This window comes from Grammomys surdaster, unplaced genomic scaffold, assembly GCF_004785775.1.
Source record: "Grammomys surdaster isolate TR1022 unplaced genomic scaffold, NIH_TR_1.0 134, whole genome shotgun sequence".
Taxonomy (NCBI): domain Eukaryota; kingdom Metazoa; phylum Chordata; class Mammalia; order Rodentia; family Muridae; genus Grammomys; species Grammomys surdaster.
Genome location: NW_021604592.1, coordinates 7,459,745 through 7,486,973, shown reverse-complemented (window position 1 = coordinate 7,486,973; position 27,229 = coordinate 7,459,745). Strand labels below are relative to the sequence as shown.

Genomic DNA, 27,229 nt, shown 5'->3' with positions numbered 1-27,229 from the left:
CCAGGGGCGCGGTAGAAGGCGTTCCCTGGCACCCTCCGGTGTCCGAGTCACAGGGCAGTACCTAGGGCAGACGAGCCGCTAGCGGGAGGCAAACTTTATGAGGAAGCACGAGGCTTGCGGGCGCTACTTTGAACATCACTGAAAAGAAAGCAAGTGTCAGGACACTTGTCATCTGTCACGTCTTCTTCATGCTCGCCCTCCTCGGAGTTGTGCTCATTGGGAGGGTGGGGGGTCCTGCCTTCGCCAGAGCAGTTTCCCTTGATTCGGGTCGACATCGGTGTCGTTTTCCCGCGTGGGTGCCGAGCTCACTACGCCGTGGCGCGGATCTCCTACTTCTCCTCGTCAACCCCTCCTCTCCCTATCTTCTCAAACCCCTTCTTTGTCCGGGGCGGGGCTGGTGGGGCTTATACATAAAAACAAAACAAAAACAGAACTCCGAGTTGATTCAGACTTGAATGTGAAGGGGTCCTGCCACTGGGGTGACCCTGTCCCTACTCACGTCCGGGTCTCTGCCCCTCGGGAATCCCTCCCACCCCGCTTCCCGGGGTGACTGGTTGGTGCGAAGCGATTGGTGAACCCGGGCTCGATCCGGGCCGCTGCTCCCCGCGCCGCGTGGGGTGAATGGCCGCGGGCGGAGGATCGGGAGGCGCCGGGCGTAGACCAATCGCGGCCGCCGGTGGGAGTATTTGTTATTCACATGGAAGAGACTCGCGGGTGGCACGGCCAGCTCAGCCCCCTCAGCCCGGAGAGCAGCCACAAGTGCGGCCGTGGTGCTCGCCTCGCGCGGTGGCCAAGGCGTAGGCAGCGCTGATATGGAGCTGCGGGTCCCCCACGGGCTTCCTCACCTCGCCCTCTGCGGGGAGCAGGGTAAGACACCCCGCCGAGCAGCAGGCACAGAAGAGGAAAGGAAGTGCTGAAGCACAGCAAAAAAAAGCCCCCACCTTTCAACTCTCCCCCAAACCCTGAGCTGGCTGCAAAAGTAGGATCCCCCGATTTTATTACCGTTTCTATTTTTCTCCTCCCAAACCATGCAGCTGACAACCAGGTGTATGCTTTCTTCTCAGAGTACTTTAATGGTTTGCCTTTTCTGAGTACAAGTAGATGGCTTTGCATATCCGAGTCTGAGGAAAGAACTGGCGGGTGGAGAGACGCGGATGGGAGAGAGGGAGAGTGGGCACCAGGGGGCGAGGGGCTGGCCGGGCACTGGAGCTTGATTGGGTGTCTGTTGATTTTACGTTGCAAATAACAAGGCGGCCACCCCTCTTGTCTTTCCATGATTACATTCCAGCGAAGAGGTGCGGAATAGAGAGAGCTTAGCTTGGAATTCCCAAGCTCTGGAGATGTGATTCCCCCAAAAGTTTAGACTGTGAATGGGAGATTGAAGGGTGACGGGAGTGGGCAGGCGCTCCGAGGATGCTCTAACAGGGCGTGCGGCGGCAGGATTTTAAATCGCTCTGCCTGGGATTGCCTGGCCTGAGTGACCTCCTGGACCTGCCCTGGCGGAATCTGGACTTGCTCGGCCAAGAAGCCCAGGTACCTTGGTTATGTGAATCTAAAAGGAGGGATTTCCGAAGTTAGCGGCTTCCGGAATGAGTTGGGGTAACCCCCGCTTTCCTGAACTCTGGCTAGATGGATCTCTAACAAGGATCTGGGGGAAGATACGGGGGGGAGTGTCGCAGGAAAGCCTGGTGGTATAAGGGGTCTCGAGACCCACATCCCGGTACAGCTCACACTCTGCCTTGAGTTTGCGGTCTCCGAGTTAGCTCCACTAGGTTGGGATTTCCTTGTCCCTTCCCCCCCCCCCGCCCCCCGCAGCTCTGGGAAAAACGCTGGAGTTTCGAGTCCTGTTGGGGGTGGGGGGAATAGAAGAGGACTCAAGGATCTAGAGTTTCGGAAGCCAAGGCAGACGCTCCCTGCAGCTCCTCGGCAGCACTCAACGGTCAGAGTGGCCCCTATGTCAGGAGGACCAGAGAGGGGTGTGGGTGCCTGCGGCCAGCAGGTGTGGCGGGGGCGGAGGCGCTCTCAGACTGGTGCGCGCCCGAGACTGAAGCCCAGGGTTCAAAGGGGGTGGGGGTAAAGGGGGACTGGGGCGGTGCCGGGGAGCCCCGGAAAAGCTAGAGTAACCGGGTCCTTCCCCGAGGCCCTAGGCTCTAGCCTACCTTGGGGTTATATGCTCTAAGGAACTGGGAGGCAAAAAGGAGATGGGGCGGGGGGGGGAGGGAGAGAAGGGGACCCCTGATGGGATGAGAGGCTACTGCCTGAGATTTTAGAGGGAGACCTCTCAGCCAAGAGGCCGGTGTGAGCCCATCTACTCAAACGGCTCCGAGGTCCCTGGAGGTTCATGCAGTGCTGAAAAATATAACAGAATCGTGTTTCCCCCAGCATCCCCCCACCCCCAGTTGTCTGACACGCTTCTTTGGTGCAAATGAAATGCAGAGGCGCGTGCGAGTCACCCGTTGCGCAAGAAGGCACCCCTGTGCTTCCCTGAGGAACTGCTTCTAGCCCAAATTGAGAAGCCTGGGTTCATAAGATGTGTGTGTGCCCAGGATAGTGGTGGCGTGTGAATTTCTAAACCCCAAGCCCCTCAGTCCTACCCCACCCCCAGGGAGTTCCACCCCTGGAGGGAATACCGTATCAATCAATTGGGGGTGATCTTTTCCCATAGACCGGTCAGTGGGGCTCTCATGAACATCGGTGAATACACTAGAATCTTGGCTATTAATCCTACCAGTAGAAGAATTGAAGACAGGGTTTGAGGTGGAGGTATTTGCAAGAAAAATTACTATCAGGACAAATGCATTCCGACGACGATAGCTTATATTTTGCTTGAAAGAAAATGTAGAGAGAGAAAGAGCCACCAGCAGGTAGATCTTGGATAAACAGCTTATTACACTTGACTGTAATTTCCATTTTCCGTTATAAAACTGTTTGTCAATAATTGCAAATGGCTACAGGAACCTCTTGAGCTTACCTTGGTCACTTGCTTGTGAATAATCTAGATAGAAGACAATCTCAGCTGTGTAAAAGGCATTCTCTGGGTCTTGCAAATACATGGCTTGATAATTTTGCAAAGAGCCCCATTCACCAGGGAAATGATTTTCTAATGCAATTTTCCTATCTCAGAGTCAACTACAGGTTGTACTACATCCGAGATAAAGAGAATATCTGCTCTTAAATAAGGGATGTGAAGACAATTTAGGAGGGGAAGCTTTCTAGGAGACATTTTCTCAGAATAAGGAAGATGCTAGCAACACAGCAGAATACTGTCTGGTAGGCTCAGTTCATTCTATTTAGGTTGTGCCGGCCAGATCTGTCCTGTTGTGTGCCCCCTCCCTCTGCTCCTTCCCTCCTCGCCCCCCCCCCATGAAAGTTATGGCTGATTGAACAGTTCTAACCATTCAGATCTAAAAGGAAGAGGGAAAGAATAAGCCCAGCTGAGCTGAACTGGAGGAATGCAGGGGAAAGTTAGAGGTCTGGAGTGATGTGCTCTTTTCAGACTTGGCTGGGCAGGTTGAAGCTGCTTCCGGGCTTGTTTAATTGGTGTTTATGCAGCAAACAGCCCAGCTGACATTCACATTGGCAGTATCAAGCGCCAATCTTTGTGTAAGAATGTTCCATTGTCTTTAGGGCATGACGCACTGAATACTACAGAGGCATGCTTGTGGCAGCAAGGATGTTTTCCCTTCTAGGTTTCTTTCTCAAGGTCTTCTCCCACTGGGGCACACATCAAGAGGACCCTGCTTTAGTCTGTGAGTGCTATTGCTGTCTCCGTATCTTAGAAGAAGGTGCCGCATAGATTTATCTTTTGCTTAGATCTACAGCAAAAATCTAGCCACATCCCAGTGCCTGTTGAATAGGCTGGTTTTAAAAGGTCCAGGAAATTGTTTCTGCTTTCAGGACAGAGCCTGATTGGGTATCACCAGACTCTCAAACTGGGTTTGCCATGCTGTAGTTGGAGATTAGGAGACAATGTGAGCCTGGCAGTCTATTGTATTGTATTTTTATTTCCATTTCAAGTCAAGGGAGCTTTTCTTTTTCTGTTAGGAATTAGAGTTTCAGTTTCCCCCTTCCTCCTGTCCTCTCTCCCTTTCTCCTTCCCTCCCTTCCTCCCTTCTTTTTCTCTCCATCCCTCTCCCCTCTCTCTCCCCTCTTTCTTCCCCCATTTTCCCCTCCCTCCCTCTATTTCTTCTCTACCCACCCACTTATGTTTTCTTTGATTTTAAGTTCTCAGTGCTTTGCCAAGTTGGAGCAGGCTCATCTGCTGACTAGAAAGATGTTGAACATAGTGTTGTCTCATCTGGGCCCCATCACTGCTGGAATGATTTGAGGGGCACAGTGGAAAGAAGGTGCCTCTTTTCTCTTTTTGGTTATACCCCAGTCTCACTAATGGTGGTAAGATATGATGGCTTTTCTTAGGAATCATTTTAAAAACACAAATGCTCTAGTTGGAGGGAGATCATCAGGTTTTGACACCTGTAGATGAATCTACTTACTCCCCGGGGAGAACCAAGGCTAAGAGAAACATGGCCTAGAGGTCCTTGACCACAGGATACATCAGTCCTGTGGGCAGAAGGAGCTAGCTCTGTAAAGGGCAGGGAGCAGGTAAGGAGAAACGGGAAGATGTAGGGAAAGCCCCAGATGATTATACAGAGGTTATTGAACACATGCATTGATGATATCCTACTTTTCCAGGCAAGATAATGTATTAAGATACAAATCTGCTGGCTGGGTTTTCCTGTGGTAATAAGTCTCCCTGCTTACCACTTAAGAAGTCTTCCTGTTTTTACTGCAGAAGAATGTCTTGTCTCTTAAGAATGGCCCTTTGGGTGCTGTGTCTGTGGCCTTCAGGTCAGATGCTGAAGTTGCATTGACTTCTCTTTGTGCCTTCCAATTTTCCGTTGAGCTCTCCTGTTTGATCTGGACTTTCCAAAGTTAATTCTTGGATACACGCCTGTTACTAAGATCTGATCCTTCTTGCTGCTCATGGGAAAGTGTTTTCCTAAGATCTAAGTATGACCTACAGGTCAAATGTTTTAGTTCTGGGATTGGTTACTAAACCAATGCTACCCCTGTGCATTCTTAGATCATTTAAATACAATTTAAAAAATATTTCTATGTACATTGTGACATCTGATGTCACAACCTAGCAGGTGGGCAGAAATCAGAAATCAATTCCACTTCAGAAAAAAAAAAAACAACTAACTAACTAACTAACTAACTAACTAACTTACAAACTTACCCAAGGACTAGACCGAGACTCCTCTAGGACCCCACGCATCCAACTAACACCTCATATAGTCAGGTCAGAGTCTCAAACCCAGAGGCTTTGGGATAGGGGATAGAATGTAACTGCAGTCCTGCATGTAAACTCTGGTCTGAGACTTTAGATGAGGGTGTGATGCCAACCTCATAGGTGAAGTCTAGAAAGAAATGCGACAGTGTTCGTGACCTCATTCAGTAAGTTGGCTTCACCCTCTTTCCCTCTTCTGATCTGATACATACTATAAACATGGCCTATTGGTTCCTTCAATGTGGTCTTTTTATGCAGTAGCTGTGTTATCTACGAAGAAGGATGTAAACTGAATTCCACTAAATCAGACTGTTTTTAAAATGCATGGAGTTTAGGTATTTAAAGAAAACCTGTGGTGAATTCTTTTGTTATGCAAATAACCACCACCTAATTTATCTGTTTGGTAGTTGAGCATCTTTTGGATCCGATTTCCTTAATATCTTCCCTGCTAGTATAAATGAGCTTTTAGAACTTCCTCTCACTGATGGGGGCCAGTGTTGCTTGCAAACAAAACCGGTTATTGTTCCCGGTTGACAAAGCCTTGGTCTCCTTTTTGAGTGCAATCCCATAGCCCTTTATTATTGAATACCTAAGTCTCAGAGCAGGGAGCCAGAAGCCACCTCAGAGTTGGGAAGGTCATCCCACCATTTCACAGATTAGCAAGTAGAAGCATACAGAGGTGAGGTGACCCGTGCATTGTCCCCAGCTTGTGACTGAATGTCAGACAAAGATCCAATTCCAGGCCTCTGTTGCCAGTGAAGGGGATCCACTCTGTTCTCACTATTGATCCATACAGGTAGCAGTCTGGGACATAGACAGAATTGCAGCCTTAGGAGCTGATGGCAGTGCTTCCCCAGGATAGCCCCTTTTGCTAAAAAGCAGAAAGATAAAGGATGAGAATACTGCTTTTTGTGAGAAAAGTTATATTTCTTGGCTAAAGGTATTATTTTCTGCACGAGACTCTTACTTCTGTCAGTGCTCCATCCAGGATGGAGGAAGGCAGGGGTGATCTTGATAGACCCCTTAGGTCCTGGTGGTCTCCTTCAATTGGCAACAGCAGCCAAGAAAGCAGATTTGAAGTTTGGAAGTTTGAATATTTCTCAACCCTTTGAGGCATTCAGAAATATCCCTTCTAGAAACAACCCACAATTGTCCGGCCCCTTATTTTTTCTTGCGCTAACCAAAACATTAATGAACGACTTCTGTGGGGTGGCTAGGCTGTTCCCCTTACCGCACTGTCACAGCCGATGTCTGCACTGCTGGGGTTGTCCCAAAGAACAGGGTCCACCCTAGGGGTCTGATGATTTTGGGGGTGTTGCTGTTTACTATGTGTGGGCTTAGGACTGAACTCATTTTATCTGAGCTATTTTCCTCCTCTCCCTTAAATAATGAGAGATACTGTTATGTGCAAGGGTTTTACTTTGACATAGGGAACATACATAGAAAATAAAACATGGGCCTTTTGCCGAATGTGCTTGTAGAGATACCTAGGTACAGAGGACAGACAGTCCATGTCAGTAGTACAGTGCTTAGAAGGAACAAAGAAGGGTGAGATGGATGAGTCCATGACCTCAGAATTTCCACAGAACAGGACTCACATCTTTTGTGAGAAGTCTATCAGAAGCCTGCCTTTAGACCAGGCACTTGGGAGACAGAGGGAAGTGGATCTCTGTGAGTTTGAAGCCAGCCTGGTCTACAGAGTGAGTTCCAGGACAGACAAGGTTACATAGGGAAACCGTCTCAAAAAACAAAAGCTGAAGGAGGAGGAAGAGGAGGGGGAGGAGGAGGAGGAGGAAGAGGAGGAGGAGGAAGGGGAAGGAGGAACAAGCCCAGGAGTTGGTCAGCTTGGGAGAAAAGCTACTTTCTTTCAAATCGAACACAGCACATGAAGCAAAGCTGTTTGGATCTGTAGCCCAGGAAGGTCAATATTTCTTTAAAAATATTGACTTCAACAATGAGTTTGGATTAAAGTCCACAAGAATTCTAGGAGTGCTGGATTAAGCAATACAAGATTATGTCGTGAAACATGAAGTTTGCTGTCATTTACCCTTCCTCACACTCTCACTCATGTATCTTCCCTTTAGAATTTAAAAGGGAAACTGAACCTATCAGGGCTATGATTTTCATGGCATTGGATCGAACTCGGAAATTCCTTCAGTATTTAAATATTTTATCTGATTTTACTTTTCAGTAGACAGAATTCACTGATCACATTCTCATCTGGGCAAATAGTCAAAAAGATTCTCTACTTCAGTAGAGAAAGAAGAATAGGCAAGGTCGAAGCCTGGCTACTGAGCATACATACATACATATATGACCATACATACATATATACAGACAGTTTTGCAGTGTGTGCCTGTTGGTAGGTTCTGTCTCCCCTTACAGATAGGAAAACTAAGGGTTAGAGAGCTTGTGTACAGCACAAGAGGAAACCTGAGCAAAAATCCAGCAAGCTGTCCCATAAAGGGTAGTCCAAGTGGAACCATTTGTTTTCCATTTCACTGACCTTGTCTGCTAACCCAAATATTCCTGCCCGGTTGCTCTCCATATCTCCAGCCTTTCTTTAGATTAGAGCTCTGAACAGACCTAGGAGAAATTAAAGAGACTAAACATTAATGTAAATACCAATAGTTCAAATGGGAACATTTTTTAAAAATAATTTCTAGGACTAAATCCTCAATGGCACTAACTTAATGCCTCATGAGTAGATGTGGAAACGTGACCAGATAAAGTCCATGTTTGTCTATAGCTGAAAACTGTTTATTGTCTTAGATGTGTCTACTGTCCTTGAGATGGCTTGTTATAATGAAGAGAGGCTTCGAAGCACAGCCCCTAGCTGTGGAATTTCTCCTTCATTTGTCCATGTACTCGAGGATTGGCTAGTGTGGACTTGGTCTCCAAATCCAAATTAGTGATCAGAGTTAATGACATTTTGCCATGATGTTACTACTCTTCCTAGTGAGACTGTAAGACATAGTTCTAGCTGTACACACCAGTAATTAATTGTACACCCAGTTTCCTCCAGAAACACAGGTGGGCTTCCTAAATGTTTCCTTTTGGGAACTACTTCAGGTCAGACTGTTACGGACTCTGAGGGGAAAGCAGCTGCCAGATGACTCGAGTATTGAGGAAATCAGGAAAGGACTACCTAGTTGGGGCAGGGTAGAGGTAATCAAGGTACAGCCGGAACCAGGGGTCAAGGAACATTTTGTGCAGGAAGTCTGGATAGGGCTTAGCAGAGGGGTCAGCGCTTGCCTGGGGTTTCCAGTGCACAAGGAAGTAAGTCAGCGCAGTGGTCGGCGGCTAAGTCTCTTTTCTAACCCGGAAGTGAAAAACAGCACAAGTTTCTCTGAAGGCACTTGGACATATGTTCAGTTGTCCCCCAGGGAGGTACCATCCTTTTTTTCAGGACAAAGAAGATGGAAAGAGAATTTTATGAACTGGAACTCGAACGAGTGAATGGGAAACGCAAGCAGATGTTGGTTGGCTGGGGTGGAGGGAAACGGTCCAGATTTCAGAATTCAGGTCCAAGTGTAAATAGGTTAGAAATGAACATTAGATTAAGCATCCTGCCAGAATACACTGTTGCTGCTTATTCTCTTCATTCTGTGTACATTTCAAGCCTCAGACTCCCTATGTTAAGTCAGCTCTTCTTCGGTTAAACTTCTTCAGAATTGTTCTGTAAAGATCTTGTGGAATTCAAGGACGAGGTCCCCAGAATGAAGTTTCTTCTCCATTTGCCTGTGAAGGCTTTCACTTTGGGGTATTTCTAGCCTTGACGAAATGATTGTTTTCTGCACCGAGTCAGACAAAATTAAGGAGTTCTCCGATCTCCAGCTCTGATGTGTTCCTAGTGGTTCTCAGATCAAGGTGTGTTTTCTTCAGAATTGCAAGTGTGGCCATCGCTTTCACCCTGACAGATTAATTGGGAACTCTTGACAACAGTAACAGGAAAATCTACACACATAACCCTCTCTATGTGGTTAATTTTTGAGTCTTTGTTTTATTACCAGAGAACAATAGGATGATTGATATGAGGTAGCTGGTGTTCTGGGCTAAATGTTTCTTCAAGCTGCAAGATATTTTCAGACCTTTTGGTGATTTGTCTCTCCTGTCCTCTCTTCTTTCCTTTCTTCCTTTTCTGTTATTGAATAGTCACTGTTTCCCACTGGGGACTCTGGGATACTTAAAAAAAAAAGTCATTAACCGATGACTGGCTTGTTTTGTTGACTACATCACAGAAAATAACCTTTCATTATCTTGTGGACAAGATTTAAATACTAAATTTATAGAGCTCCAAAAAAAATAAAGCAGATTTGAGAAGAAATAATGTCATCAATCACAGGAATTTTACCTTTCTGGAAATAAGACCTTATTGAAATAAAATGATAAATAAAAATATGTTCTGGCTTGAAAGAGGAGAGCAAGCTGCTGATACTTTTCTGTTTCTCTTGCTCTAAACATGTCATCAATCTCCCTGCTTAGATGCGGTGCAGCCAGGTGTTCAGAATCACAGGGGACCAAAAAAGAGTTAGTTCTTAGTGACTAGGAGAAATAAAAAAGTTGGTTCAGACAGGTCTTGAGTATATGAAAAATACAACCTTACTGAACTGAATCTCCCCCACCCCCTTTTCCTTCCTCTTCTCCCCAGGAATAATTCTGCTACAGGGCTGAATTCAAGGACGTGAATTGTTGACCTCATCCCAACATCAGAACCTCAGATGTTATTCTAATTTATTTGCAAGCCAACTTTATGTGGGAATAAACTTGAACAGAGGATCTGTTGGAAATTCACTGTGAAGTTCAAATCAAGAAAACTTGCTGAAATCCCTAAAGCCTTCCCCCATGGGCCCTGATGGTAGCCTCCAGAAGGTGCAGCCTCAGGTGGTCCCCCTTCTTCTGTGGCAAGAATAAACTTTGGGTCGCTGATTGCAATACCACCCGTGGAGAAAATGGTATGCGAGGGAAAGCGCTCAGCCTCTTGCCCTTGCTTCTTCCTCTTGACTGCCAAGTTCTACTGGATCCTCACAATGATGCAAAGAACTCACAGCCAGGAGTATGCCCATTCCATCCGGGTGGATGGGGACATCATTTTGGGGGGTCTTTTTCCTGTACATGCCAAGGGAGAAAGAGGGGTGCCTTGTGGGGAGCTGAAGAAGGAAAAGGGGATCCACAGACTTGAGGCCATGCTGTATGCAATCGACCAGATTAACAAGGACCCTGATCTCCTCTCCAATATCACTCTGGGTGTCCGGATCCTTGACACATGTTCCAGGGACACCTATGCTTTGGAGCAGTCACTAACCTTCGTGCAGGCATTGATAGAGAAAGATGCGTCTGACGTGAAGTGTGCTAATGGAGACCCACCCATATTCACCAAGCCTGACAAGATTTCTGGTGTCATAGGTGCTGCAGCAAGCTCCGTGTCCATCATGGTGGCTAACATTTTAAGACTTTTTAAGGTAGGTAAAGACATTGTCTTTTTAACCATTATGAAAGAATCAGCAATCTTTGTGACTCCAATTGCGGGTTAAGGAAGAGAGTGGAGATGAAGATACCCATAGCACTATGATGCTGGATTTCACAAGTGAGGCATTCTGTGCTTGTGTTTCTACCAGTGACACTTTAGTTCCTTTAGCTATGATTGAATGCATTAATCCTGATTGTGTCCTCCAAAGAGAATGTTGGTTAAGTTTTGTGAAGTGTTTGGTCCTTGCCGTCATGGGACAACCTCCTCAACGGAGGCTCACTTAGGTCAAAGCAAGCATCTTTAGATAATAATTGACCCTTTGCACCTTGATCAGAACACTTCCTCTTTACCTGAGGTACATGTGAGATAATTTCCTCGGTGAAACTTCTTTGAGGTGGGATGCTCTGTTATGACAAAAACTCCTGTGTGAAGAAACAGTATTTATTGCTAATGTGTAGAAGGGAGTGACACTCCAGGAGATAAGATGGCCATAAAGTTGTCAGGCTTATTGTAACTTGGAGAGAGCAGAACCTCATTAATTCAGAACACTGTGATGCAGACTGGAAATATAATTACATATAATTCTCTCATTGAGTTAATAGTTCAAATTTAGCAGGAAGAAATCCAGACATTTTGATTTAGGTTTGATGATCTATTATCTGTACACTTTATATATTGACTAAAATTGCCAATATGAAATAATATATGTGAAAACACTTTGAAAGTAAAAAGTACCATAAAATAAAGTTATTGTAACTCACCGTTTTTATTAACTTTCTCATCTTATTTATTAATATCCATTATGTAGTCTTTTGAAATAGACATGATTCTTTAAATTGAAAATACTTTTCACTTTGATTTCTTACTTGTTGGGACTTGGTTTTTCCAACTGAACCTGAATTTATGAGGCTTCATTTTATATTATGAAAAACTAGTCCTATGCATTCAGATTTAACGTTGGACTGGTGACAGAGTGGTGAAAATGAACAAAGCAATGGAAAAATTCACAAAAGAAGGATGAAAGGGATAGAATCAAAGACTTTCTGGCCTGGGAAGATTTCTTGGGGGACAAGCTAGCTTGACCTAAGTCTCATACTGGAACCCTCTCAGCAACATTCCCCAAGAGGCTGCACAGCCTCTGCCTGAATCCCCTTCATTCAGAGACAAGAATACTAAGAGGTGGTTTAATGGCTGGTTTCAGACTGATGACACTGCATTAAATGAGGAGGCTGCTCTCTGTATCTCATTGAAGCCTCTCATGTCTAAGGCAGTTTGAAGAGGCACAAAGAGGCCCTAGGGAGCATGGGAGACACTTTAGCAGGACATTAGAAGAATCTCCTGGCAGTGGGAAGACTTGATGAGAACTGGCAGTCACAGGTCTCTCACTCTCCATCTCTGGGAATCTTTGAGGGATGCTAGGCAGTTGTAGGGATGTGTGCCTGCTCTAACCCAGAGGCAAGGCTCAAAGCCAGGAGTCCTTCAGGATTCCCCCCCCCTTTCCCCTGGTCTTCCTATTTCATATCTCATACTATTTCCTGTTCATGGCTACAGTGCAGACCAGCCATCCCAGCCTTCTCTTTTCTCCAATTCAATCTCCCTCCTCACTTGTTTTCAATATCAACCAACCAGATCCCCCAAAGCTCCCAGGGATTAAACTACCAACTGGAGTACCCATGGAGGGACTCATGGCTCCAGTTGCATAGGTAGCAGAGGATGGCCTTATCTGGAATTAATGGGAGGGGAGGCCCTTGGTCCTGTGGAGGCTTGATGACCCAGCATAGGGGAATGCTAGGGCACTAAGTGGGTGGGCAAGGGAGCACCCTCATAGAGGCAGGGGGAAGAGATAGGGTGTTTGTGGAAGGGAAACTGGGAAGGGGGATAACATTTGAAATGTAAATAAATAAAATAACCAAAAAAATTTTTTTTTGAGTTTCTAACTCAGTGACTGTGGTTGAGACAAATAATTAGAGATGAGGAAAACCCTCATGATGATTTTCTCCCTTATGGGATCTTTTCTGTATATATTAATTACTTTGATATCATCCCATAGTTGCTTTTATAGATTTTCTGTAGTCTAGTTACCCTCCTAATGCACACAAGGATTTGAAGAGTTGGGTGAAGGAGATAAGGTAGACACTTACCTGAGACAGTCAAAGCTTATTTCTGTTATTTTTTGTTGTTCGCAGAATGAACTTACCTATGACAGTGATAAAAATAATTCTATATTAGATTGTTGGGTTTCTTTAGTGAGGAAATGCAGGCAAAATATGCTTGGTTGTAACCTCTGATTCCTAGGCGGCTGAAGGAGATTTCAGGCTACCTAAAGGCAAGCCAAAGGTTTTATTTTTATAAAGCAGATCTTGGCTTGTCTTTGCTTGGTTCTTCTCTTATTAGACAATTATTTTGATATTTTCGGATACTCATAGAAGCATTTTATTTGATGGGGTGGATCACTCTTGGTCCTTTAAACACAATCAGTGCAGGGCATCTCTAGAGAGATAGTTGCCTGCACACATTAGGGCTTCCCTGGATGCCCCTTGATGGGAGGAGGTCACTTCTAGCCAGAAGAGGGCAGTGACTGTGGTAGATGACCTTCCTACCATCAGCACACAGGCACAGAGAGACATTATCCTAACTATGTTACTAGATTTGAAAAAAGTGATTTCCTTCAAGAGTCAACCAGCAAAGGTTGTGTGAAGATGCTGATCCCATCTTCCAACTGAATGTGAAGCACAAGAATGCAAAGTCAATAATTTCAGCTTCTTGTTGTATTGCCTCCATTCAGAGTATCGGGATTTATGTGGAACCTTCAGCTTGCACCTCACAGTGACTGGAATTAGGAGATAACAGTGGCTGCTCATGGGAAGGAAAACAGCCTGCTTTAGTGTGGATGACTTCTGCTTACATTCACATGTCAGGACTGACATGAAATATTGTCATAGTCGTCAAAGAAATGATTAACAGATTACTACATTAGCGATTGAGATATGGTTTCATTTTTGAAAAAAAATTAATTTTCTTAAGGCAATGCTATGATGAGATGAGCGGAAGCAAGTTTTAGGAGTGAATCTAGGGCCATTCTTAGCCTTGCAGGACAGCATGTCACCCATAGAATCTGATACACAGAAATCCATGTGTCGAACTTCACTCCTCGTGGTCCTTGAAGGAAGTGGTGTTGTTCTATCTTGGTTTCTCTTATCAAATCTCTGAAGCAAAAGAGAAAATGTAGCCCCTTAGCTTAGAGGAGAGCTGGAAAGGGAGTCCGAGCCTGGTAGGTAGTTCCTGGGGATAGGAAATGCCTACACACCATTGAGTCTCCACCAGAGGGGAAGTTCCCAGTCTGAGGGTATCTCCAGCTTCTGCTACTGTTTTCATCACCTCCAAAGAGAGCTTTCAACTTCAGGGCCTGTGAATAAGTAGAATTTTTTGTTTTTCTCTGTTTTCACCAAGAGGAGTGGCCGTGACTCAACATCCGTCAGATATGTTGGAAATGGAATCATATTTTTAATGGTTTGAACTTAAACATTACTATGCGTGCACACACACACACACACACATACACACACACACACACACACACACTCAGACACACACACACACACACACGCCGATATTAGGCAGAGTGGTTGTCTAGGTGACTTCTATGTCAAGTTAATAGGTTTAGATGATGTGTAATTGTGAAGCTCCCTTAGATTCAAAGATATAATTGACATGTCTAGGATTCTAAATCTTTGAAAATTCGGTGATGATGAGGACAAGAAAAAGCTTCAAAATCAGGGATCTTTTGGAAACTTTTAATGGTGATGCCTAGAACCAAAATTTGTTTGCTTAGGAAAAGCTCAAATAGTTTTCTTTCCCTGGAACATTTTTCATCCTTTTTGAATGGGAGGAAATCGATTTCTCAAAACACTAAATGTATGTCTTACTTTGAGTAAAGATTGAGCTTTCTAGGTTAAAGGTGACACGTTGCTACTGGAGTAATTCACATTAATGTCCACAAAGACACATGGGTTACAAGAGGACAGTGTCAGACATAATTTCTCTTTCTCCTGTTTGGCTAGTTAGCTTTACCTGGATTGTTAATTTTCCTTTCTTGAAGAATAGGGCTCAGATAGCCTGTGGTGTATCCTTCCAAAGCAATCAAATGAAATGTCAGTAGAAATTATTCGCATGTGGGCCAGATGATTTCTCCACACGTGGGTTTGCGTTAGTTATAAGTGACTGAAATTGATCTTCATGTTAAGTCAATGAAATACGGAGGGTTGTCTCATTCTTCTGCAAGCCTTGGTCTACTATACAACGCTTGTGAAGACTTACATTCCTCAAAGAGACTCAGTTCTACCACTGCTAAAGCTGTGGGTTATTTCTTGCACACAGTGTTTTTTTTTTTAATTAACTGTAAACAATGAAAGGCAAATCTGTCATATTCAAGTTGGTCTAGTTAGGATGGATGGATAAGTGAGAATACCAAATAAACTCTGCAGGAGGTAACCGTTTGTGCAACTCTTGTTTGTCAATAAACAGACAATGGGGTTTGGAAGGTGGACTCTGTCATGTAGTCTTTCTTTTTGAAGTAACCTTGCTTGAGAAAGAGCACCTCCTCTTTAGAGGGAGCGGGTAGACACTGTCTTGCACTGGTACTCAGATGCAGTGGTACCAGATGAGAAAGTGCACTTCACATGTGTTTCAGTGAGATCTGTGACCCATTCAGACTTGTTAAAGTCTTCCTCCTCAAAACCGTTTAGGAGATATTATCCCCCTCCATATCAGGACAAAGGCCCACTTTTGCTCTGCAAAATCTTCCAGAGGAGAGATGACTCGCTGGTTAAGAGCACTGACTGCTCTTCCAGAGGTCCTGAGTTCAATTCCCAGCAACCACATGGTGACTCACAACCATCTGTAATGGGATCTGATGCCCTTTTCTGGTGTAGCTGAAGACAGTGACAGTGTACTCACATTCATAAGGTAAATAAATCTTAAAAAAAAAAAAACCTTCGAGCTGTGCTTGGCTAAGTGAACAGGGAAGCAGGATATACTTCCTCTTGGCGTTTATTCCACACTGTTGTAGTTGTTTCCCATTCTGAATCCTCCACTTATAAGCCCTAAGAGGACGGGAGCCATTTCTGTGTCCTTGGCTACCGTATCCTTGGCTACTGTTTTTCTAGCCCCTAGTCTCACCCTATCTAAGAATCCAATAAATATGTGAATGAATGAATGACTGAATGAACCATCCCAGTCCCAGACATTGGAAATAATATTTAGTCAAATAGAAAAGTAAAATCAAGTTTTAGAAAGTGTTAGAAAAGGAAACAGAAAGAAGAGGAAGGGGAGAAAGGAGAAAGCAGTGCAGTTTGAGTTTCTGTTTTCCCATGCTTCCTCATAATCCTGTGCATTCACATCTCCTTTAGATAGACTCTTAAAATTGACAATTAAGCAAGTAATATACAGCAGTGCATTCCCATTTTGGAAGATTTAAGCAACAAATAATAGTCTGAAATGGAAAGAGTCCACTTTCCAGCACATCTATTAATAAAATGACACACGCAGACATGATTTTATTTATAGATATGCCTTATGACTTTTTTCCCACTTAATATATGCAGGAGAAACTTCTGTGTTGGTTAATGCAGGTCTGCCTCAGTAATTCTCAATTCTGAAAGTCAGAATTACCTGGATAGATGAATGCTCATATTCTTACCGAATACCAAAGAAGATGGGCAAAGCCATACCTTCATAAATCTTAGAATGTTTCCAGGGGATTCTGTGTTGGTTTAGGATTGGGAAGTTATAAAATTTTGCCCTCTATTTTACTGGCTAGTGGATTTTAATTATGGTTGGACAATAATTTATTTTTACAAATCCACAATAGGGAAGTAATCAGAGATTGTTTCTTTTTATTTCATTTGAAAAGGTTGTTATCAATGCCAGGGCCTCACCCAAACAGTTATCTCTAGAGGGAATGTTTGCATCATGGAATCCTTTCTTGGATTCTTTCTTGAAAGAGGCTGCATTAGGAATAACCAAACCCATCTCTCTGTAAGGCTGTCTTACATGGTACAGGCGTGTATCACAGACCAAGGCTCTTCCCAAAATGCAGTAACTTAGAACCACTGTCCTGGTCCTATGCCTAGCTGTGAAAGGAGCATCATATTCCCTGCTTTGTGGAATAGATTTAAAAATCTATTTCTAAGCTTAGTGAATTTAAATCTTTTTTACTTTTCTGAGGCCCCAAATAGCCTGAAATCCTACAGTGAATACTGAAGATACCTTAAGAGCTTACTTAATGGTTAATGCCTGTCTTTTGGGCTCTTTGAGCAATGAGGACATTTTAAAAATAGTGAACAAAGTGGCATTCTAAGTGAGTGGCTTGTGATTAGATAAAACACTACTTAGTAAAATTTGTATTTAAGAAGTGTTCTGCAAACCTTTCTAGGAAAAAGTTAGGACAGAGATAAATAAATAAATTAATCTGCATAAGGAAAGTACTTTTCTACTCTTTAAAGATGGCAATTTTAAAAAGTTTATTTTACAGGTTTGTTTCTTTGTTTGTTTGCTTGCCAGTTTTGGATTTACAGAAAAAGCTAAAGATTTCAGTGATTTTATTTGGCTTTCAGCACAGGTGTCTCTCATAGATTTTGGTTTTTTTTTTGTTTATTTATTAACAACCAAAGGCTACCTCTTCTTAGAGGCTTAAACTCTGGAGGCTGTCTGGTGGCTGCAGTTCAGTGGCTCTCAAACTCGGCTTGCATCAAAATCACCCTGGGGCCTTGTTGAAACACAGATTGCTGAGCCCACCTTCAGAGTTTCTGATTCAGTAGGTCCAGGAACGGTCTGAAAACTGGCATTTTAAAAGGTTCCCAAGTTTGCTGATGTTGCTATTTCGCAGCCCATGCTTTGAGAACCAATGCTCCACGTAAATTGCTTGCTGGCTGACTTAGCAAGTCAAAGGATGCAAAACAGAAATGATATTTAACCATGTTCTGTCTTACAGCAGCCTTTTGTCTTTTGACTTCCGTCGGGTTGATCTTCTCTTCTTACCAGTTATAATCTCAACAGCTGCTGCAGCAGGGGGTCTCTCTTTAACTGTGTGTTCCTTTGGAAGTTGTGTATATGTATTTTTTTTTAAAAGCTCAGAAGTCATGATCAGTGTCATAATCACTTAAATATAATTTTGAAAGCAGGGTCATCCAGATTACCATTTTTACTCATAAGACCATAGAGAAAACTGATTTTAAGAATGTAGACTGTAAGATGCACATTAACTGAGAGTCAAGAACAGTAAGAAGCAAAAAGACAATGGTTTGTCTCAGCTCTCAGCAATTTGTTTTCAGAAGCCATGACAGCTACCTCCTGATTTCCATTATGCAACAGGATTGCAAATCACACTCTGCCATAGTCTCGATCAATAGAGGGTCACTAGAAGCTCTTCTTCTCTCACGATGGAGAAAGGGCCTATTTATCCATTTAATTGATATAACACATTATCTGGCAAAAGAAGGAAAAGTTGTTTTTAGCAGCAATGGGAGGAAAGACTTTTCCTACTGCTAAGCATTCTTAAAATCATAAGCACATGTAACATACACTTGGTAAGAAGGAGTCTGGGCGTAGACACCTTGATCTGTTTCCAGAATGAGGTAAGGCTCTACAGTTTTCTTGCATTAGATCGAGAAAACCAGTAGGTATGTGTGTTCAGTGATGGCCACCAGTGTTTTTTTTTTACATCTCTTCAAAGTGCCTGCTGGGAGGCTGATTTCCCTGAAGTACTAGCCTATTGGCTGGTCCTAGCTTTAGTGAAGCCATGTTTATTTCTCCACATCTCCCACCTCTCAGGGCCACACATGGCCCTTCCGGCTGATGTGCGTCATAACATGCTTATCCTATCAGCTCCTTCATGTTTCCCTTCATCTGGATTGAGAGAAACCTCAAAGTTTTGACTAATGTTTGCGTTATTTAGAACCTTATAAGTATCTATGTCACAACAAAAATAAATTCCATTTATTTGCGTCTTCAGTATGTTTGTGCTTATATTGCTTTTAGAATAATTGCCACATCCTGCTTTTGCAGAATTCTTATATATTTGTAACATAGATATAATCTTTATTCTTATAATAAACTATCTATTTAAATGATAGGTTATTGTAATGACTTCTCTAGTGATACTCATAGTCTTTTGAATAAAACAGATGAATTTGAATTAAATGAAACAAGTCAGGCTCTATAGTCAGACTTGCTGCCTTCAAAATCTGATGTTTATTAGCTGTGTGAGGATAAACAGGAAGATTAATCTCTCTACAGACAGTTCACTTATATAGAAATAGTTGACAGTAGTCATACTTCCTTCAGAAGGTTTTAAATGAATGCTAAAAGACAAAATGTACATTCTGAAGACAATCTCTGATCTCCAGTGAGCATAATAAGTATTTGTTATGATGATGTTGAGAAGGAAATTATCCACTACTGTTAAGTATTTTGAGTTGTACTGTCATCCAGTCTCTCAGCCATTTGTACTGACCCTGTCATGTGAATGCAGTATATTAGCATATAGCCACTGGTCAACCCCCTCCCATCAAAAAAAAACCCTGAAAAACCAAAAAAACAGTAGGTCAGTTGAATCTTGGCATATGTCATGGCCACCGTATGGCCAAGCTTTTCACTGGGAGCTCATTGGCTCCATATCCAACTAGGTAAGTTGAGAAGGTAGTTTACTGAAGTACACATGGTAGGCTCCGTCTTAGTTAGGGTTTTATTGCTGTGAAGACACACCATGACCAAGCAACCCTTATAAAAACAAACATTTAATTGGGACTGGCTTACAGTTTCAGAGGTTTAGTCCATTAGCATCATGGCAGGAGACATGTTGGGATGCAGGCAGACATGGTGCTGGAGAAGAAGCTGAGAGTTCTACATCTTGATCAGAAGGCAGCTAGGAGAAGACTATCTTCCACAGGCATCCAGGAGGAGGGTCTAGATCACATTGGCAGAGTTGAACATACATATGAGACCTCAAATCCCTGCCTTCCCAGTGACGCACTTCCTGTAAAAAGACCACACCTTCTCCAATAAGACCACATCTTTTTGTTTGTTTGCTTGTTTGTTTAAGCAGGCTGTTCTTTTAATATTTGTGGGCAGTAAACATTTTAATGAGGTGGTTGGGAAGGATAGATGATGAGTGGATAGCATGTGAGGCTGGGCATAAGACCACATCTCTTAATACTGCCACTTTCCTTGGGCCAAACATATTCAAACCACCACAGGCCTAAGAGTCACTTTATTTTAAAAAAGTAGCAAGCCAAGGAAATGATTAGGTAATCTAAAGATAACCTTTGCTAAATTTTAATAGCATTTGGGTACTTGAACAAAATTTCCCCTTAGGATTCAGTTTTGAAAAGAAACAAAACAAAAACAAACAAACAAATAAGTTAAAATAAAAGCATTTTGGCGGGGCCTTAGACCTTCTTAGAACCCCAGGATTTCTGGTGGAATTTTGGGTGAGGATGAACAGCTGACTAACCCTTGGGATGGGTGGCAAAAGTAAGCTCATTTTTGATGTGAATTCCCTTTTATAAATTTTAATTTTATGTTTTTACTGTGTTTGGTGTGGTGACCCAAGGACTGAAATAGTAGACTCATGCTGGACAGTGGTCACTATTTCTTGCTGAGGAAAGAACTCTTGTTGTAGAGACGTTCTGTGTAATGCTCCTTCCTGCCACCGGTATCATAAACGAGAGCACGAGAAGAATCCAGAGGCACTGTCTCTACAAGTCATAGACCTGGCAGGATGATCAGAACGGGACTGGGACTTAGTATATTAAATTGTGGTTCATACTGTCACTGTCTTGTTCTACCTATTTAAATGGAAATAACTAAGTTAAATATTTATTATGCTCTGCTAAGTTGTCATTTTGGTGAGATACTTATAATTTTGTTAAATGAAAAAGAATTTCATAGTGGAAGAGAATGTGTTTATCCAATGCAGACTCACCTGGACTGAGTATACTGGACCTGTGTATACTACAGATACACAATGCTGTAAATAGGCACAGGCAGGTAATGGGAAATAGTTCCTGGTGTAAGTGCTAAATTTCCATTCTGCAAAGAAAAGTAGAGTATTATGGAGAGTTGTGAGCATTTGATCCACTCATCATCCTTCTTTTACTTAATGGGCCAAACGGCTGATTGATCAGCTCACTGATAGGTACCCAGTCAGAAGCATACATGCCACAGATGTATGAGTGGACTGCTAAGCTCCTACCTGAGGAGACATCACATGTAAAGTAACAATGATTTGTATGAGATGATACAATGAAGACTACATCACTGGGCAACCTACTGGGGTTCAGAAGAAAGTTCAACTTCACCCCAGGAAACTAAAGGTATTAGGCAAGCTATTTTAGTTAGCTTGGGCTGCTCAATAGAATAACACAGACTGGGGCACCTTAAATGTTTCCCACTTAGTGGCCCTTTGATGCCTAAGAAGTGTTTATGCAACCACAGGTATGTAAGTGCATAGTAGAGGTACGCAAAGCAAACACCTACTGCTAATACATTGTTAAATTTATTTGAAGGCAGTTCTTTGACATATAATTTTGAATTATAAAGTAAGAAAGCAAATGTGTATATCACGGGGAGGTGGATATGTTTGCTTATTTTACATAAAGTTTTAGGTGAATAATAATGTAGGATGCAGAGCATCTTTAGTGCTTTGTGGAGTTGATTGATTTTTTTTTGTAACTATTAATGATGAGCGGTATGATTGACAGAAATATTTATTACATGAATATGGTCACTTCAGAACTTGTTAGAAAGTATGTTCAAATCCCAAACCAAAATACACACACACACACACACACAGACACATACACACACAGACACACACACATACAGACACACACACATATACATATACATATACATATACATATACATATACATATACATATATATATATATATAACCAGAACGTGAAAAAAGAGAATAGCAAAACCAAAATACTATGGACTCTGTATTGTCTGGCCTGAGCATGTAGCTTGCTGTGAGGTATCCTTGATATACTCCCGACATTTTCCAGCAGCTATTAGTTGCAAATAGCTTCTTGCTTAGGGGTGGGGCTTTGTGCCCATTTCCCCCTCTCCATGCTGAACATCCGACTTTTTATGTGGGTGATAGGATTTGAACTTAGGTCTTCAGGTATGCATGGCAAGCACTTTTATGTTAGAGCCATCTCTTCAGCCTCTCAAACAGCAATTTAAAACAAGAAAACCAACCAATCAACAAAACCCCGCAAACATTCTAACATAATAAATGCAATCCAAAGGTATACTAGCTTGGTGCTTTGTGCTCAAGATTTATACAGGACACTATTAAAAGCCTAGTTTTCATAGTTTACAAGAGCAGATAACTGCATGTAGGCTAAGAATGCTGCCGTTTATCACCTACCATAGTCTCAAATGTGAGCCGAGGTGCTTGAGTTTGGATAGTGGTAGCTGATCTGATGATGGCATGCGCAGTGCCAGGTGCGCGCACATGTTCAAAACCAAGGCTGTGGCGAGAGCTGTAGTAGAGCAAGATGAGTCCTTCCAGAAACACCTTGAGTGTTATTACATTTGATTTTAATTAATTTTCGGCTTCAGCATGTTTAAAAACCTCTTACGTTGCTATCTTTTTTCACAATCCCAGCATTCAGTTATCTGGTCTCTGTAGGGTTCTGTAACCCACAGATTAAGAAGGTATGCCGTAGAATGGCTGGTGTACACAGGGGTGAACTCTGGTGGAGTTTAAGGAAGGCGATCACAAACCCCGGAGATCTCTGGAAACTTAACTAACCTATAATCAAAATGATCGTGTTTTTCATTTGTCATGCGGTGATCACTGCTGTTTGGACTATTCTCATTAATACAGATACACAGCTATTTGCTCCAAGAGAAACTAAATGCACTGTCAGTGAGCTGATGTTACTCACGCTCTTCTCACAGGAGAGCCAGTCCCGCTGGGCTCACCTCTCTTTCTGCTCTTGAGAGTCTCCTTAGCCACTATTTCGTCACGTGGCCATAGATCTCTATAAGGGAACGTTTCTGAGGAACCAGCAAAATTTTGATTGGAAAGCGTTTAAAATGTTTGGAAATAGGATCTGCATTGAAATGGTGCAAAAGATTATTTTTCTTGTTAACGCTGTAGTTTTGCTTTGTTACTTCCACTCTCATAACCTGACCCACTGAAATGGGAGGTATTTTGTTGTCTTTGAAACCACAGGGGTGGAATTTCAAACTCTGGGAGGTTTCCCTCTTTTGCCTGAGGAAGGAAGTTATTGTAAATTCCATTTAAAAAAAAGTTTGGATTCCTTTATTTCATTGATATTCATGCAGCTGAAGCACCTAGCGAGTTTGGCTGGCATATAAATTAATATTTACAGGTAAAACCTTGTTGAAAATAAAATAGATTAAGTGGAGAATATTTTTCCCACAGCTTCCTTCTCCAACGAAAATGAAATAACTCTGCACCGTTCCTCTGTTGAATGCCCCATCTGTCAGCTGCACACAAATCTGAGCCTGTACCATCTCAGGAGTGTTTGGGGCCGGGGTTTCCTGTGAAGCCGAGGTAGAGATGTGCATGAGTGAGTGCCCGCTGGGAGAATTGGCAGTTAGGAATTTTGAGTTACTTTTACCTTTAACAATTTCTTGATTATAGGGGTCTAAAATAAAAACCTGTAGATTAGATTCTAATTTCAATCTCTGGTGATCAATATTACACATAGCACATAACGATTTTTTTCTTTTTCTTTTTAAAAAATTTATTCACTTTACATCCCAATTCCTGACCCCTCTGGGACACCTCCTCCTACAATTCCTCCTCCTATGGCCCATCCCTTCTCCTCCTAGAGGGTGGAGGATTTCTATCCCCCCCGACCCTGGCACATCAAGTCTCTGCAGGGCTAGGCACATCCTCTCCCACTGAAGCCAGACAAGGCAACCCAGCTAGAAGAACATATTCTAAGTACAGACAACAGCCTTTGTTCCAGTTGTTCTGGACCTACATGAAGACTGAGCTGCATATGTGCTACTGATAGCACACAACAAGTTTTAAAAAGACATTGAATTAAGGATTCTAAAATACAAGCTATAGGATCAATGGATAAATATTATTATGGTGTATTTAAAAATGTCATGATGTTTAAATGAACCATTAATATTTTAGTTCAAAATAGTATGAGTATGGGTTTGGATGCAAAACAAATATAAAACCTATAAATAATAAGTAGAGACTATCCAATGGGAATTACCTCTGAAGGATCTGCCCATGTAGAAACTTGTTATCAGGAAGGGACACAGGTTTGCCTTGTGCTTCGTTTCAAACAACTCAGAATTAAGTTCAGTGGAGTTGTATGGTTGCTTTAAATAAGATGCTTCAGGCCCAGTATTGTTTGTGGGTATTTGAATACTGTGCTCAATGACATCTGGATATTTTCAAGATGTTTTAAAAAGCCAGACTTATAGCACAGATGAAAGTGACTGCTTTTCTTAGTTTCCAAATACTCAGAGTCATGAAATCCTGTCATCATAGTGTTAGAAGAAACATTTGAAATCTTCTTTTATAATCTGTCACAGAAATCAAAATATATTTTGGGGGACTAGTCATGGTGGCACACACCCAGCATTCAAAAAACAGAGGAAAGGTGTAGATTTTGATGATAGCTTAGACTACATAGTGAGATCCTGTCTCAAAACAAAACCCAACCCAACCCAACCCAACAGAACAGAACAAAGAACATAAGCAGCCTGTGAAGACACTTCACAGGGGTAGATGTTTCTCTCTTGAGTCAAGTGTAACTCTACCCAACCCTGTCTTCTGATGACCTCTCTATCCTGAAGCAGCCTTGCAGCTACCCAAGAGCCGAGGTCTCCAGCATCACTCCTATTGCCTTATCTGCTTCTTCTACCTGCAGCACAAGCAGTGACTTTTATCCATAGCTTCCTGGATACCAGGCACAGTGGTAAACACTTAATATACATAATCTTATTTGTTCCTCCTCACAGCTGCCAGGCAAGCTTGGTCTTTGGATGAAGGAAAGACATTTATCTAAAGTTCTTCAGAAGGCATATGGTCACTCCATATAAAACCTGGGTCTGATGGACTCATACGTCTTAAACTATTGCTTTATACAACCCCTTTGTACTATATTTTCAGATTTCCTGATGGTATCCTTTATTTGACTATACTCCTGCTGTTATTTTAATCCAATTCTGAGTTAAATCCATTTTTCTTTGCCATTTTCTAAAAGATTGCCTTTGAGTAGAGAAGCTAAACCCTCCAGATGGGAGGTGTCAGGTCTGCAAGCCTCATATTCTCAGCGTGTAGGTGGCAGGGATGGTAGGTGGGCTGTTCAACATATGCACAGTGGACAGTGGCCTCCGCAAGGACAGCAAATGACCGCCTGTGACCTTGTGTGCCTGCCTTTCTGCTGGGTTGGTCACACGGCTCCCAGGATATGGCTGGAAAGCTTGTATTCCATTAGCAGCACTAATGGGGAGCTTCCCATTGTTCCAGATGTTTTCTGAGGACATTGGATGGGAAGAGTTTGTGTGATTGCAGATGGTCAGAGCAGTTTGTGCAGCAGGAAGCTTTCCATGGGAGGACTAATGTATCCAAAATTCTTTTCTGAAGTTGATGGCACGATGTGGTGAAATTACTTGAACTTCAGGAAAACACTGAAAACATCAAAATAAATGCATATTTTTTTGCACCCACTCCTTTCCCAAACTAAACTATTCCATGTGACTGCATTTCCTGAACATATGGAATAAAGTTCTAGATCAAATGGAGAGATGATAAAATGAGACTATTCACGTGAAGGCTCTCCCATTTGCTTCTTATTTTGGTAGAGTCTAGTCTTGAGTAGCTGGGCTAAACAGCTTAGACAATATATATATATATATGACATTCACAGTACCAGAAAAACAAATCATTCATTTTCACACTTATGAGGAGAGGCCAAAGTTCAGCCCTCATTTTTGTACCTTGGCAGAAGAGGAGAGTTGGGTTCTTTTACCCTCTTTGGGGAGTAAACTTGGCTAGCAGCCTCACCTGTCCATGTGTGATCCTCCCAACCCAAGAGTCCTCATTCGATGGGGCTCCATTTCCACTGATGTTACATGCCCCGTCCTTCCTGTTAACCCGTATGATCCTCCATTTCAAGGCTTCTTAAAACCACAATGTGTTTGGTTATGCCTTTACTTTGAAAACACTTTTGATCTTTTTAAAAGTTCTATCAGATAAAAATACCTTTTTATACCTTTTGTTTCCATGGTAATGGATTCCAGACTTCTTTAGAAAACCACCAGCTTCATGTGCCCATGGAAAGGCAGTGCAATATGGATTAATACAGTAAATACCAATATACCATGTGCAAGGAGCACAAGGCTGACAGACGCACTTAGAAGACATGATGGGGTTGTGCATGTTCATTTTCCTTTCCCCTCCATCTGTCCCTCTCTGTTTCCCTCCCTCCTCTCTCTCTCTCTCTCTCTCTCTCTCTCTCTCTCTCTCTCTAGCTCTAGCTCTAGCTCTAGCTCTAGCTCTAGCTCTAGCTCTCTCTCTGTATACGTTTTAAAAATTACATGCAATTAGTGGACTTTGGAACCGGAGTCCTACATTGTAGGCATCCAGCTTGTGAACTTTAGTATGAAATTTAGTGTTCACTAGTCAGCTCAAGGCAGAACGAGCAAAATTAGCTTGAGTAAATTTTACGTAATAGTTAATAATACATAAGAAGCCAGAAGCCCCCTTTCTGGATTTTGTACAAACTTTCTTTCATTTTTACAAGTACTATTTCTGCTTCTAAGAATTTAAACAGGGGAGGAAAAGCTTTCTCTAGTTCTCACCTTTCGCTGGAAGAAGGAATATTTCCCTGGGATGTCCTTCTGGTAGTGTCTGCCAACATATCCTTTAAGAATCTGGGGGCATGTATCAGAACACAGCAGAATAGTCTGTTAACAGAGAATTGAATAAATAAACAACAAAGCTTTCCTCAGGAAAAACAGAATGGCCGTTGCAGGCTATTGAGCATGGAAAGGCATATTCAGACATATTTCCCTCTTTATTTTGTCACCCCTAATTTTGTTCCCTGAAGATTTGATTATTTTGTCATATTATAGATCAGGGCACGGTGGAGAAGTGGAGAGAAGTAAAACCTCAGACAAGAGGGGAAAAATTGGAAGTCATAAGAAAGAGGGAATATGCTCACTTGACTGTGTTTATTCATAAAGAAGCAGTGTATCAAAGCCCCATTTTTGCTAATGTAGATTTTAATATTTTAAATTGCCAGTGCCATTATTAACATTAAGATGCTTTTATGTTGAAATAACTAAAGTTTCTTTCAGAATAAAGATTGACATTAGAAGCATAAATACTCTTTCCCAAGATTGCTTCTCTCTCTCTCTCTCTCTCTCTCTCTCTCTCTCTCTCTCTCTCTCTCT

At 42.5% G+C, this 27,229-nt stretch overlaps 1 protein-coding gene across 4 annotated transcripts in view; it reads left to right on the top strand.

Annotated features, from left to right (window-relative positions):
- The first annotated feature begins 685 nt into the window (after positions 1-685).
- Positions 686-27,229, top strand: part of Grm8 (glutamate metabotropic receptor 8) — a 795,023-nt gene continuing 768,479 nt past the window's right edge. The window contains exons 1-2 of one of the 4 annotated variants that reach the window (XM_028762575.1): positions 686-867; positions 9,942-10,752. In XM_028762575.1, the coding sequence (XP_028618408.1) occupies positions 10,243-10,752 (510 nt within the window). In that variant the 5' untranslated portion in view covers positions 686-867; positions 9,942-10,242. Of the gene's footprint in view, positions 868-1,290; positions 1,534-9,941; positions 10,753-27,229 lie in introns of those variants that run through there. The other 3 variants (XM_028762574.1, XM_028762573.1, XM_028762576.1) reach the window with 3 other exon arrangements.